General features: G+C 41.4%; 1 protein-coding gene across 3 annotated transcripts in view; it reads left to right on the plus strand.

Moving 5' to 3' along the window:
* TANK (TRAF family member associated NFKB activator) overlaps positions 1–14492 on the plus strand; it is a 118015-nt gene that overhangs the window by 76910 nt on the left and 26613 nt on the right. For all 3 annotated transcript variants that reach the window (XM_068245652.1, XM_068245655.1, XM_068245654.1), the window contains exon 7: positions 7479–7534. In XM_068245652.1, coding sequence (XP_068101753.1) covers positions 7479–7534 — 56 coding nt within the window. The remainder of the gene's footprint in view (positions 1–7478; positions 7535–14492) is intronic.

The raw sequence follows: 14492 nt of genomic DNA on the forward strand, positions 1-14492 counted from the left end.
CTGAAACCGAAAGCTCTGCCTCCATGAGCAGCAAAATCCATGACCAAGAAAGTCGTGGATTTTGCAGGGGGGATTTTTGGGATAAAGACTCCTCATTCTGCCGCGGGATAGCAGAGTTTTAGCAGGGGCAAACATGCCTCACATAAATAAAAGGTAAAAAGCCATTTTTATACTGGCTTCAATGTTTCTTTAAGTACACTTTAGGGCTGCATAGCCAGGCTGGACAAATTGCTGGTGCAGTATCCAGGGCTCCTTAAAAATTGCAGCCGTCACTAAATAGAGGCAGCCACTTGCTTCCTGTGAGTGGCTCCAATACCTCAGTGGGCGGGGCTTGCAGCAGGTATCCTACAAAACTTTATTCTCACACTTGAGCCAATCATGAAGCATCTCTTCTAAATGCTGCCAATCATAATAAATGTTATAAGGCATCAACTCGCATGCAACCAGGTGTTGATCCCATAGACTTAAAATGGACATTGGCTGGACCTGGAGAGGTAGTTTTACCATACCCGAATGTATACTATGCCAGAGTTTATTGTAATGACATTATACTGTATAATCTAAAACGGCTATGAGGAGAAAAACACAAATTATGCTTTTTTTGGAAATGGTTTCTTGTTCTGGGTCATCTGAGTGTTGGATAAGCTGAATCTAGCCTGACCCAAACCATCCTACTCACCCTATCACAAAACTTACCTGGGCTTCCCTTACTAGCTAACCTTTCTAACCTTTAAGCAAAACTGAACTCTTGCAAAGCACACAATGAAAAGTCTTTATTCTGCATATTGTTGCTGAAGAAATCCACTGCGCTGTGTTCGTTTACCCAAATCCTAGTGTCTAATTATTTCCGATTAGCAGCGGTGAAAAGGCTGCAGGAACACCATTGCTGACTTCTCCCCATACTGTAAACACTGAGACTAACCCCTTCAGTGCTACCTGCAAAGTGAAACCAAATTCTAAACTTCAGGGTTTTTTTTTTTAGGATTTCCACAAATTTTGTTCATAAAGGTTATCATGCTGTGGCTAATCTGTTAGAGCAGAGAGGGAATTCTGAGTTTAGTTCCCTAACTCTCTAAACTGTTCCTGTAACTATCAGAGGTAGGGGTTGATTCACAAAAGTCAGGAGTTATCTCGACTTACTATTTATATATATATATAATGTGTGGGTGGGGGGTTCCTGGGATAGTATGGCTGTCCCTCCTGCTTTAAAAAAATTGACGTTTGACTAAAGTCACATATTTAGGAAGGTGGCAGGCTTGCCACAATTAGTGTTGTTGCATCCGTCATATTCGAATTCGGAATTTTGTTCAAAATTATGCTGACCAGAACCTAATGCACAAAGATTCAGGTTTTGATAAGCAGAATTTGGAACAAGGTTCCAAATTCCAATTTGCCGAATGCACCAAAGCTAGCCATGGGGGGGAGAGAATGTAACAAGAAAGGGAATAGGAGGGAGCATTGCAGAAAGCCTGCCTCTTCTTGTATGAAGATTTGGCTTTTGCCAAAAGTCACTTTTTGTTTTTCAAGGAGTGATTTACAGAGACCAGGGGAGGCAAGAAAACGATCAATGCACAGAGATGTGTGAGACCAGCATGAATATTCCTCTGTGCTTACCTTAGATAGCTTTTCATGGAGTGAGGTGTAGTTTAAATCCTCCTATTGACCTATGTGTGTCCTGTCGCCTTCTTCCTGACACCAATTGCTGCCTTTGCTCCTTTTACTAGTTAAGCGTCAGAGCAATGAACTGCTAGATTAAGTGTTATTTCTAAATAATGATAATAATCTTCTTAATTGATGTGCTTGTGATAAATCCTTTGTTTTTGTTTTTTTTAATCTGGTATCTGAGAGTTCTACCAACTGGGATGGGAAGGAAGTAGAAAGAAAACGTGTTCCCACCGATGCTTTATGAACTCTGCTGACATCATGAAGTTGTGATTTTGCTGATGCCAAAATAAAATATGATTTAAAAAAAAAAAAAAAATCATAAATATACAGTATTTGTGTTGCGTACGTTAAAAAAGGGCGCCGGGAAAAAAGGGCGCAGGGTTTTAACCACTTCACCACTGAGGGGTTTTACCCCCTGAGCACCAGAGCAATTTTCACCTTTCAGCGCTCCTTCCATTCATTCGTCTATAACTTTATTATTACTTATCGCAATGAAATGAACTATATCTTGTTTTTTTCGCCACCAATTAGGCTTTCTTTAGGTGGGACATTATGCCAAGAATTATTTTTTTCTAAATGTGTTTTAATGGGAAAATAGGAAAAATGTGGGGAAAAAAATAATTATTTTTCAGTTTTCGGCCATTATAGTTTTTAAATAATGCATGCTACTGTAATTAAAACCCATGAAACGTATTTGCCCTTTTGTCCCGGTTATAAAACCATTTAAATTATGTCCCTATCACAATGTTTGGCGCCAATATTTTATTTGGAAATAAAGGTGCATTTTTTTCAGTTTTGCATCCATCCCTAATTACAAGCCCATAGTTTATAAAGTAACAGTGTTATACCCTCTTGACATAAATATTTAAAAAGTTCAGTCCCTAAGGTAACTATTTATGTATTTTTTTTAATTGTAAATTTTTTAATTTTTTTTTAATTACAAAAAAAAAAAAATGGGGAGTGTGGGAGGTAATGAGTTAATTTTATGTGAAAAAGTCATTTATTTGTATGTGAAAAATGTGTAGGGTGTAGTTCACTATTTGGCCACAAGATGGCCACAGTAACTTTTTGTTTTAATGCGACCTCCAAGCTTCCTTCCGGAAGCTTGGAGGAAGAATAAGGAGGCTGGACACGTGAGTTTTTTCTCACAATGATTGCGCTGCCCATAGGAGAGCAGCTGATCATTGCGGGGCTTAGATCAACGAACGGGAATGGATTTTCCCGTTCATTGATCTCTGGGCGAGCGGGCGGCGGCGTGTTTACGAGCGGGAGCGCGGGCAGCGGCGGGAACGCGGAAAGTACGTGTTTCTCCGTCCCTGGTTTTTAAAGGATGGAAAAAGGGGCGGAGAAATACGTACGCGCGGGGGTAAAGTGGTTAAAAGATAATCATGAATAATGTTTAAAAAAATTGTGTTATATTTCGTTTAAAAATAATGTTTTATAAAGTTATAAATCATTAAATAATGTGTATAAAATCGGCAATTTTAAAAACGTTAATCTTCCCTGTTTAACAATTGAAATTTATAATAACGTTTTATAAAACATTAATAAGAATTTTCCTAAAGCTATACCTAACCCTACTCTCACACAGAACCCTCCCTGTACCTATCCCTAACCCCTAGACCCCCCTGTTGGTGCCTAAACCTAAGACCCCCCTGTTGGTGCCTAACCCTAAGACCCCCCTGGTTGTGCCTAAACCTAAGACCCCCCTGTTGGTGCCTAACCCTAAGACCCCCCTGGTTGTGCCTAACCCTAAGACCCTCCTGTTGGTGCCTAACCCTAAGACCCCCCTGTTGGTGCCTAACCCTAAGACCCCCCTGTTGGTGCCTAAACCTAAGACCCCCATGTGATAAGCATTAATAACGTTTTAAAAAAATATGGTGCGGTTTTTCGTTTAAAAATGAAAAAAAAAATTTGTACAGTTTTTCGTTTAAAAGTAATGTTTTAAAAAATATTGTACTGTTTTTCGTTTAAAAATAATGTTTTAAAAATTATAAATCATTAAATAATGTGTAATCCTGAGAAACCGTTATAAAACATTAAAAGTCTCCGGGCGCCGCTTTTAAAACGTTATTTTTCTCCGGCGCCCTTTTTTCCTGTTGGGCGCCGATTTAAACGATATTTATTATGGGAGTGAATGGCGGCGCCCTTTTTGTCCACCTGCCTCATGCGCCCAAATTTCCTGCTTCCATTTGTGTTCTGCCGTGGGAGAGAGAAGAGAGCTATTCAAATCTGGGAAGTTGTCCATATACTTCAAACTGATCTGGCAGAAGTGCTTCATTGATAGTAGTGAGGCTGCGATTGTCAGCAAAACTAAAACTGGAACTTAACATTACAAAAGAGGGGGGGACATTATGAAAAATAAACGTTTCCTAAACGAAGTTTAGAAAAGCAATTTGTGAGGAATGCATGGACATATGGAGGCTGCCATATTTATTTCCTTTTAACACCAGTTACCTGGCAGTTCTGCTGATCCTTTTGGTCAGTAGTGTCTGAATCGCACACCTGAAACAAGCATGCTGCTAATCTTGTAAGATTTTTTGACAGAAACCTCTGATCTGCATGCATGTTTAGGGTTTATGACTAAAATTATTAGAGGCAATAGATTAGCAGGACAGCCAAGCAATGTGCATTGTTTAAAAGGAAATAAATGTGTCCGCCTCCATATGTCTCTCACATCAGGAGCCTTGACCCTGGCCACTTCCTACTCCAGGCTGTCTGTTCTATAAGCTTCGGTCTTCTCACTGATTTGGTCTGTGCCTTTACCCTTAAGGTAAGTACACACCTTTAAATTCTGTTGCCATGCGTGGGCGACAATTCGTGGCCCAATGTTGTACAGATAAATGGCCAGCCTCCAGAGATCTGTTACTATCGAATCACAACGCGGCACAGAGCAGGTGGTGTGAATAGGTGAACAATGCCTTTAGCTTGTGCTTGGCCGAAGTGATCAACCAGGCAGATCGCTCGACAATGCATCAAGGGGGATCATGGTCACCAGTGCCGGATTAAGGCCCAATGAGGCCCTAAGCAAAGTACCCAATTTTGGCCCCCTACCTCCACCACCCTTCAAAAATGTAATAAATTATAGTCAATGTGCCCCCCTTTCCCCCTATAGTCATTTGTGCACCTTCCCCCCCCCTCCCCCTATAATCAGATGTGCCCTCCTTACTCCCTATAGTCAGATTTGTCCCCTATAGCCAGATGTGCCACTCCCCCATCCCCCCCTTCCCATATAGTCAGATGTGCCCTCCCTTCCCCTCTATAGTCAGATGTGCCCCCCCCCCCCCTTTTGGTGAAACGCTCTGCTCGCACTCTGCAGGGAGAGGGGGGACTGTAGGTGTACTGGGTGAAAGTTTTGCACAGTACGCCTAGAACCCTCCCCTTTGCAGAGTGTGAGCGGAGCGTTAAAGAAGAGGCTCGCCAACTTCCGACATTCCTGCACTGACAGCACTCTTCCGCAGCACCCCTGGTGTCCTCTTCTTGGTAACAGCAGCACCATGTGACAGCACGTACGGCGCGTCTCTAGTCATGTGACACGCCAAGTATGTACTGTCATATGCCGTTGCTGTAACCATGGAGAAGATACCGGGGGCGCTGCGGAAGAGAGCTGTCAGCGTAAGAATATCAGAAGCCGGTGAGTTTCTTCTTGTACCTGCACTGTCCTGGCTGCACGGAGAGGGAGGGAGAAAAGGGGAGTCATGCCTACCTTTCCTGGGGCCCCAAGCAAGTGCTTCAGGTGCTTGGTTGGTAATCCGTCCCTGGTTGCCACTGTACACACACTGTATTCTCGGCAGAGGTGGCCCTGCAGTTCACAAACCGTTTCAAAGAATGACTTTGTCTTGGCTAGAAGAAGTTACTTACCTGAAAGATAATGTTATATTATCTTGGTACCTATTAATTTAGCAGTCTTTTTCTGTAAATCAGATGGCTGGTCAGAACTCAGAAATGGTCTGAAGAATATTCAAACTCTTGTAACTGATGACTTTTAAAGGACTAAAACATTTTTAAACATGTCTAAAGCAAACCTGAACTAAGAATTAAAAAGTCAAAATAAACATACAAACCTCATACTTGCATTCTGTGTGGTCTACTCGTCAATCTTTCTCCTCTCCTGTGTCCTGTTTGTCCACTGTGAGCAATGAAATTCTCCGTCCTCCATTTTGAAAATGGCCATTTCCCCATAACGGCTTCCTGGTCAGCACAGTGTTTAAACTGTAATATCGCCCTCTTGAGCCATAGGGAAACATAGACATTAACTTGCTTATCAGTTGTCCTTTCAGTTATAACTGACAGCAACTGATATATAACTGACAGCAACTGCTATATTTCATTTCTGACACAATGTTGTCACTACTGGAAGGAATCCATGTTAGAAGAAAATGGTGAGCTTCTGAGAGGAACTGAGGTAAGTATGTAATATTTGCAGGTATATTTATTTTAAATAATTTGGTACTTGTGTATTATCCCGTCTAGCCGGACAGCTCGTCCATTAGACAGGCTTAAAAAGTGTGCCCTGTGTTTCTTTAGCAGCTGATTCATCACAAATCAGCTGCTCTGTTCTGCACAGTACCATCTCTTCTCACCCGACTATAAAGTGAACCCAAAGGCTCTTTTCAGAGCCACCCACTACTGCACTACGGAGCTGTGTAACACTGTTATGAATTTAATTACCTATCCCTTACAATCTAGTAGTAGCCACTGCCTCATTCAATCACTACGGAGCGGTATACTGCTATTGCGCTATCCGCTGTACAGTGTTCCCCGAATATTCAGGCTCTCCAACTCAGATTGGCTGTGCTGGCAGGAGGATTTCCACGCTGCAGTAATTACTCCCCTCCTGCAGCCGTGCGGTGCTATACATGTATGCGGGAAACCCTAGTTCAGGGAATACTGAATGCAGTAGGTTCATCCTGCAACTTTTAACTCGGAGGCACACGTTTTCACGAGAGAACTCTGGATACTTGGAAATGCAGCAGAGTCTCCGGGAAGCGAGTCGACAGCACTTCTCGTGCATTAATCTGTATAATCTAGCCTGATTCCTGACGAGTCTGTGCAGCTGGCGGGCTTGATCAGGAGCGGCCCAGCTGACACGGGGAGGCGCTGCCCGTGCGCAGCACTATACAGCGAGCCGTGATCCGGGCTGTTCCGGCCACCAGCCTGGGGAAGCAGCGACAATCCGGGATGTAAGGGAGGGAGGGGAGCTGTCACTGGAAACGCCCCGTCTGCCCTGATCCTCCTCCTATTATTAATATTGTGTATTATCCGTCTAGCAGGACAGAGCAGCTGATTTGTGATGAATCAGCTGCTAAAGAAACACAGTGCACACTTTTTAAGCCTGTCTAACGGACGAGCTGTCCTGCTAGACGGGATAATACACAAGTACCAATAATTTTACTTGGTTCAGGTTCACTTTAAATTAAAAATGTCATTTGTATTCAGTGCCCGATCCAATGAAACTTCATTCAGCAAAACTATTGTGACACAGTGTTTGGCGTATAGTTTTTTTTAAGTTATCATGTTTGAGAAATGCCAATACTGGCCACTAGGAGGTGGTGTAACACTACATTTTTATTTGCAATTTTTGTTCCATTAGGAGTATTTAAATTGTATCATGCCTGTTCTGCATCATCTCATCCTGTCTCTTTGTTATTCTATCAACCCATCAATATTACCTTGACAGAAGCTATGCCTGATAATTACCAATACGATGGTAGTGTATAGATGTTTCACTTAACATTTTGTCAATCTAAGATAACACTTTTCAATAAAGTTGCAAAGCGGGAATGATTTGAAGGTGTATTTTTTTTTTTCAGGCGATGAGAAGTAGAAACTTACTCCCAGACTCGGCTGCCGCAGCTCTCAGCGGAAGGTAAAGTACTTTTATATCATTGTTTGTGGTGGTTGTTCGTCCTCACGTGTGGTGTGAATAGAGGATCAGTACTTTTATATCATTGTTTGTGGTGGTTGTTTATCCTCACATGTGATGTGAATAGAGGGAAAGTACTTTTATATCATTGTTTGTAGTGGTTGTTTGTCCTCACATGTGGTGTGAATAGGGATACAATACAGCCTGCTAGAACATTGTGCACACTGATTGTTATCATTACAGATGACTGACAAGAACACTTTCTGTTCACTCATCTTTACTTATAAATGGTGTAAATATTTTCACAAGTCATTTTTAAAGGAAACCTGAATAATCAATCAATAAACTGATGAGATAAACAATTGTCTCTATCCTCCTCCTCCGAAAAAATTGCACTTTTTTTTTTTAATATATCAGTTTTGTATTAGTTTTAAATGTACTTTTTAAGTTTTTTTTTTTTGTTTTTGTTTTTACTGTTTAATTGTCTTTGCTGAATGACACATTGATTGAAGTATGCCAGAGCTAAAATCTATAAACTATTGACCTTTTTATCTCTTCCCCGCTCTCAGAAGCCATTTTCTGCTAGGAAAGTGTTTTATGGCTGTAATACCTTATCAATGAGGGTTAAACTATAGTCTGACCAAGTTCCGAATGGACATAAACTGGCAGTTGCGTACCTGATTTTTATTTTTTTTTTAATTCTTTCCGGCAGAGAAAGAATAAAAGGAGCACAGGCTAGTTATTGATGTGCTTGACATCGTATATACACGTCTATCACATTATGTCACATGTCACCTTAGGTATCGTTTAAAATGCATTGTTTTCTCCATTTAAAATAGAAGGTATTTACCGGTCATCGCTTTCAAGTGTCTGAAAAGCAAGGCATGGCCTAGGTTGTGGTACACGAATAACTAAATTGCAGTACACCTGCAGCTTTTAGTTTTAGAGATTCGTTAAAGTGTACCAGAGCCGAGATAAAAGTTTTATACATACCTGGAGCTTCTTCCAGCCCTATGCGCACGGATTGCTCCCACGCCGCCGTCCTCAGCCTTCTCTCTCTTCGGTACCGGTTCCCCTAACTTCAGTAAGTCGCCGCCAGTCTGCACAAAAGAAGTGCGCCCTCTACGTATCTCTCCGGCGGCTGCTGGAGAGATACGCAAACAGCGCACTTCTCTTATGTCCGACTGGCTGAAGTTACAGGACCCGATATCGGCGCAGGAGAGGACTGAGGATGGCAGCGTGGGAGCGATCTGTGCACATAGGGCTGGAGGAAGCTCTAAGTATGTATAAAACTTTTATTTTATCTCGGCTCTGGTTTCCTTTAAGGACTACTCTGCACCCTTCAAAAAAAGCTAAAATGTTCTGGGACAGACCTATTGTTAAAACAGCCAAACCCCTCACTCTCCCTGCCCAGCATTCTCCTGGGGCCTTCCACAGAGGAGTCTGGTGGGTGGTGGAGAAATAATGTATTCATGCAGGGGCGTTCAGGGGTACATTTAAACTGGGAGGACAGTGGCTCGGGTTTCCGTCACGTTCGTCGTCCACTATTAATGCACGCTGTTACCGCCACACACCCGACTGAGCATCTTGCAGCATGTCCGATTGATACGCGTGACCAATTTCAGCCTGATCGGGCATGCATTATGTGACAGCGATTTGCATCCGATTCGGTAATTATTAAAGTGGATCCGAGATGAAAAACTAATTATAACAAGTAACTTGTCTATATATCTTATCTAAAGTTTAGATTTTAGATAGTTTACACAGCAAATATAGCTGCAAACAGCTTTAACAGAAAATGATTATTTCTGCCTGTGATACAATGACAGCGGCCATGTTGTTTGTAAACATTACACAGAGGCAGGCTTATCTGTATCTTGAGCACTCAGCCTGTGAAAAAAACCTAATCCCCCCTCCTCCCTCCTCCCCTCTGCCTCTGAAATCATTGGCTAGTAACGCCTCCTCCTCCTGCCCAGACTGAGTTCCCAGGAGCCCTTGCTACTGCCAAGGCTCTCTGAAAATCTGTGGGCGTGGTTTATTTAGTTTATAGGGAATTAGAGTATTAAAACAAAAACAAAAAAGTATTTTGGCTTGAGGAATGCCCTATAAACAATAGGAAAGGAACACAATTATGCAATGAGTAAAAGTTCACCTCGGATCCACCTTAAATCAGATGGTCGATCAGCCGCCAAATCGCCTGAGGTATGACCACCTTTAGGAATAAATAAAGGCATGTTCTGCCTTCTACACAAGGGGATTATGTAAACACCATCAGACAAGTTCAGTTGGGTTGTTCCTCTGACCAGCTCATTCAATCGCTACGGAAGGATCAGTGAGCACCAGATAGCGTATCACTAGCTGCGTATAGAGAAGATTTTGCACAAGAATCGCAGGATCTAATGAAAACAATTACATGCAGTAATATGCTGTTGGGGCCACACTGAGAAGCTGTAACATGCTATTTCTGCGCCTAGGGTCACACTTTAATTATGACGCAGCGACACCTCCATTAACGGATCCCAGTGCGCACATGCTGCAGTTATAAAAATGTCTCCTAATTTGGCAGATTAGGTTATAGCTGCATTCTTGCCCTTAAATGCCAGTAAATATACATTCAGCAGCAAAACAAGTTGCCAATTAGCACAGATTTGTATCAAAACTAATCAGTGAGGCTGAAGCGGAGGCTTTCCATTGCTCATCTTGCTGTCTTCTAATCTGGTATTGCTTGCAGTAGCTTTATTTCTTCCTTTTAGACTTGGATAGGGGAGCTTTTAAATATCTGGTTATTTACGCAGGGCAATTGTAACAGCTGTTCTAAAATCTGTCAGTTTCCCGTGAATGGCGATAAGCTCCGCATCATTCCAGCGTCTTCTTTTGTTTGCCGCAAGTCCCAAAACGGCATCTGAATTCAAAGGTCAGGATTTCAGGAACTCTCAAGGAATCCCATTGGTCAGGAGAGACTGGTAGCCAGTTCAGAGATGCGGTTGTGAGGGTTTCTAGAAGAGATGCAATAGTAAGTATGGAGAACCCCAGCCAAAAGCATCCTGCTAGAAGCATCTTGTAATCTGCTGCCAGGGCTCTCCAAAGGTGTATTCATTGGATCAATGGAAATTCTCCTTATAGCATACCTGAGGTGAAAAAAACAACTTATATAATAGAACATTAGCAGCAAAGAATCTAATATTTTTATTTTCAGTAATATACCTTTTTTTTTTTTTTCCTAACATTTCATAATTCTGCCATATTTGCAGTTTAGAAATCACACTGTCTTTGTCTTTTTTAAACTATAAAACAAAGCAGAAAGAATGACACTTTGAACTTTCCTGCAGTAAAACCTTATCCCAAGCTGTCTTTGATTTGTTTCTTGTCTAAGTGCTTCAAAAAACAGGACTGTATTTGACAAAAGTTGGTCGAATAGAAGAAGCTCTTTTTCATAGTTAACTGAAGTTTTTTTTAAACACCAGCAAGGGGTACAAGGGCTTAAAGCATGCTGGAAGAGGGGAGACTATGTAGTTGTCACTCTGCGATGGATCCGTTGCAGTAAGCAGAACGCACATCTCTGCAGTCCAATAATTACAGACAGACGGATCATTCTCCCATATAGCCTATGGGGGTAACGCATCTGCCCCAGGCTACAGGCGGACCATCAGAGCGGACTTTACGCTGTCCTCTCCCGCTGGCCGCACGTGGTTCGGCACAAATCGGAACAGGGCCTGACTGTGGTGGTGAAGGGGGGGGCAGGAAAAGGGTACACTCCCCTACAGATACTTTCTGAACTTTTCAGTGTCCTCCCAGTATTGATTTTGGACATTGTGGTCTGAAAGTCAACATTTCTACTTTGCTGTAAAATGATTTCTCATGGCTTTAATGCTACTATCCCAGATTTTTTTTTTTTTTTTTTATTTTTTTTTAGCAGAACATCACTGAATTGGTATACAAAGCACTTTGTCCTGCTATTCAGCTTCAGATCTGCATCCAAACTGGAGATAACAGTATCTTTGTTTACATTCCATTGTTGATACATTCGTGTGTAACAAGTAAAAAACAATTTCTGAGAAGTTGCCTCTGCTTCAGGCACACACAGTTCAGAACAACGCATTAGAAGATTTTAATATATAATAAAAAGCAGTTGGAATAAAATGCAATGGCAGCTTTCAGGGAAAGATAAGCTACACTTTAGAAACCTGTAATTTGTAGACAGACAATATTACTTGTGCACAAAAGCATAAATAATAAGTAGAAAAACACATTTTTATTGAACGTTATGTCAGAGATCACTTTAAATACAGACTTGTACTACACATACATATACAGACTTGTATCTTTTTTCTTTACAGTGAGGAGGGCAGAGGCAGAAATGTTTATGAAACTGCCCATACTCTTCCAGGCCTGTTTTGCAATATAATTTGCATTTCCCAATTTTCTCAGCCCAGTGACACCTTTGTAACTCACACCATAGCACCAGCTGATTTACACACCATCCTTACTAATCTGAAAATGAGAGATTTTTTTTTTTAATTGTGACACAAACATTAAAGACCCCGTTTCTTGTAAATGTTGATTTTTCTTCATGCAGAAACCCATTAGACCTATTAGCTAATGGTAATCAATGGGAAAAAAAAACTTGCTTTTCTGTGTGGCGCTCACATTTTTCATTAAAATGCACTGCATAATTTGACACCCATATACTCGTACCAACTTGGTGTGCAATAAAATGCAGCATAGGCAGATATGTAGCCTAACGCCTCAAAACATTAAATCGGGAAATCATGAGTTTGCACAGGTATTTAGAGATGCTCCGAACTGTTGTTTGGTGGACGGTTCCGAGCAAACAACGGGTGTTCGCATCGGCAGGCAAAACATGGCGTGTTTGGCCCGCCCCCTATTCATCATCATGGGGCCAAAACTTGACACCTCACCCCAGAATCAGCAGGCACATGGCAGCCAATCAGCTATCCCTACCTCCTGGATAAGGCCTATATTTGGAGTTGATTGTTGCATATAGCATAAACCATAAATCTGTCACCTGCGTGAACTGACATTCAGTTTAAAAACAAAAACAAAAAAACACCTGGGTGTCCAGAACCACTACTGGCATCTAGTATCCACTACTGCCCCCTGCATAAGGCCTCAATGCAAAATCAGTGTTTTTTTGGTCACTTAACTGTCATTGAACTACCTCAGCCCGACAATAGGACCTGGAAAACCATGCTCCAACATCTTCAGGTTAGATGGATTGCCTTAGTGTATCGCAATCTTCAAGTCATGCCACAGATTGTCATTTGGATTGATGTCTGGGCTCCAACTAGGCTATTTTAAGACTTTGATTATAAATAATAGGAGCGCTGAGTATGTAGTCAATATAACATTTATTTCTATTATATATAAAAAAGAGGGACCATATAGTGGTAATACTAATCCTCCACTCAAACTAGCAACCACAATGCACACACATACCTGTACTTAGGTATGTGTGTGCATTGTGGTTGCTAGTTTAAGTTAGTTTAGAAATAAATGTTATATTGACTACATACTCAGCACTCCTATTTATTATTTATAATCGATTTGCCTAAGAGGTGGGATACAGGGGATATCCCGCCAGACTAGGAAGCAGCGGGTGGAAGTTATTGACCCTTTGTGATTGGGCTGATTGAGGTGTGTTAATTGAACCCCCAATTTAAGAGTATATTGTATTAGCAGTGCCCCTTGTCGTATTTTCTATTTTAAGACTTTGAAATGTTTGCCTTTAAACCACTCCATTGTGACTCTAGCAATATGCTCTGGATCATTGTCCTGCTGTAAAGTGAGCCTTTTTACTTGTCTCAAACTGTTGGCATACTGAAACTGCTTTTCTTCAAGCATTGCCCCGTGCTTAGTACCCTCCATCTTTCCCTCAGTTCTGTACAGTTTTCTTGATGAAAATCATCACCACCACCATGCTTTACTGTGGAAAAGGTGTCACCACCATGCTTCACTGTTGAAAAGGTGTCACCACCATGCTTCACTGTGGGAAAAGCGTCACCACCTTGCTTTACTGTGGGAATGGTGTCACCACCATCATGCTTCACTGTGGGAATGGGTGTCACCAAGGTGCTTCACTGTGGGAATGGTGTCACCAAGGTGCTTTACTGTGGTAACTGTGTCAAAACCATGCTTTACTGTGTGACTGGTGTTCTCAGAGTGATGGGAATTGTTAGGTTTGCACCAGGCATAGTGTTATTTTTTTTTAAGGTGGCAACTAATGATCCAATCTTTTTCACCCAATTTTACCAAATCTATGTAGTATAAGGGTAAACTGAGTGAATATACTGAATAAAATAGGGTAAAAAAGACTTCAGTGTCTCTTTAACCACTTCTGCCTATCTGGACAACTATAGTCGTCCAGATAGGCACCCCTTAAGTTTAACGACGAGTATACATGTCCAGTGTTCAAGCAGCAGGTGCACACGACCGCCGCTCGTACTCGGACGTATTTCCGCATCGGCGGTTGGGAAAGGGAAGCAAGGCTTCCCCAAACGAATCAGAGTTCCTACTATGAATGGACATGACCCCAATCATGTCCATTCATAAGAATTAAAGAAATGAAAGTAAAAAAACTGGTAAACATTCAATAAAATAAATAATAAAATCCCTTCCAAAGCCCCACCCTGGTAATCAAGCAAACACATGTAAAAAAAAAAATCCATAAATAGTGGACTTAGCTTTTTTTTAATATGTATGTCCTGAGGGTACATTACTGTTATTTTAGTATATAGGGGCTTGCAATTGCAATTGATGGTACACAAAAAAAAAAAAAAAACCCAAAACAGAAAAAATACAACTTTATTTCCAAATAATATATCGGACATAATTTTTGTGATAGCCTGGGCTAATGGGCAAAGAAAAGGGGGGTGGCTTTTATTTATAGTAGCATTGCTTATTTTAAAACTACAGGATGGAATTGGAGAAATAGTGTATTTTT

The sequence above is a fragment of the Hyperolius riggenbachi genome, chromosome 7, assembly GCF_040937935.1.
Source record: "Hyperolius riggenbachi isolate aHypRig1 chromosome 7, aHypRig1.pri, whole genome shotgun sequence".
NCBI classification, from domain to species: Eukaryota; Metazoa; Chordata; class Amphibia; order Anura; family Hyperoliidae; genus Hyperolius; species Hyperolius riggenbachi.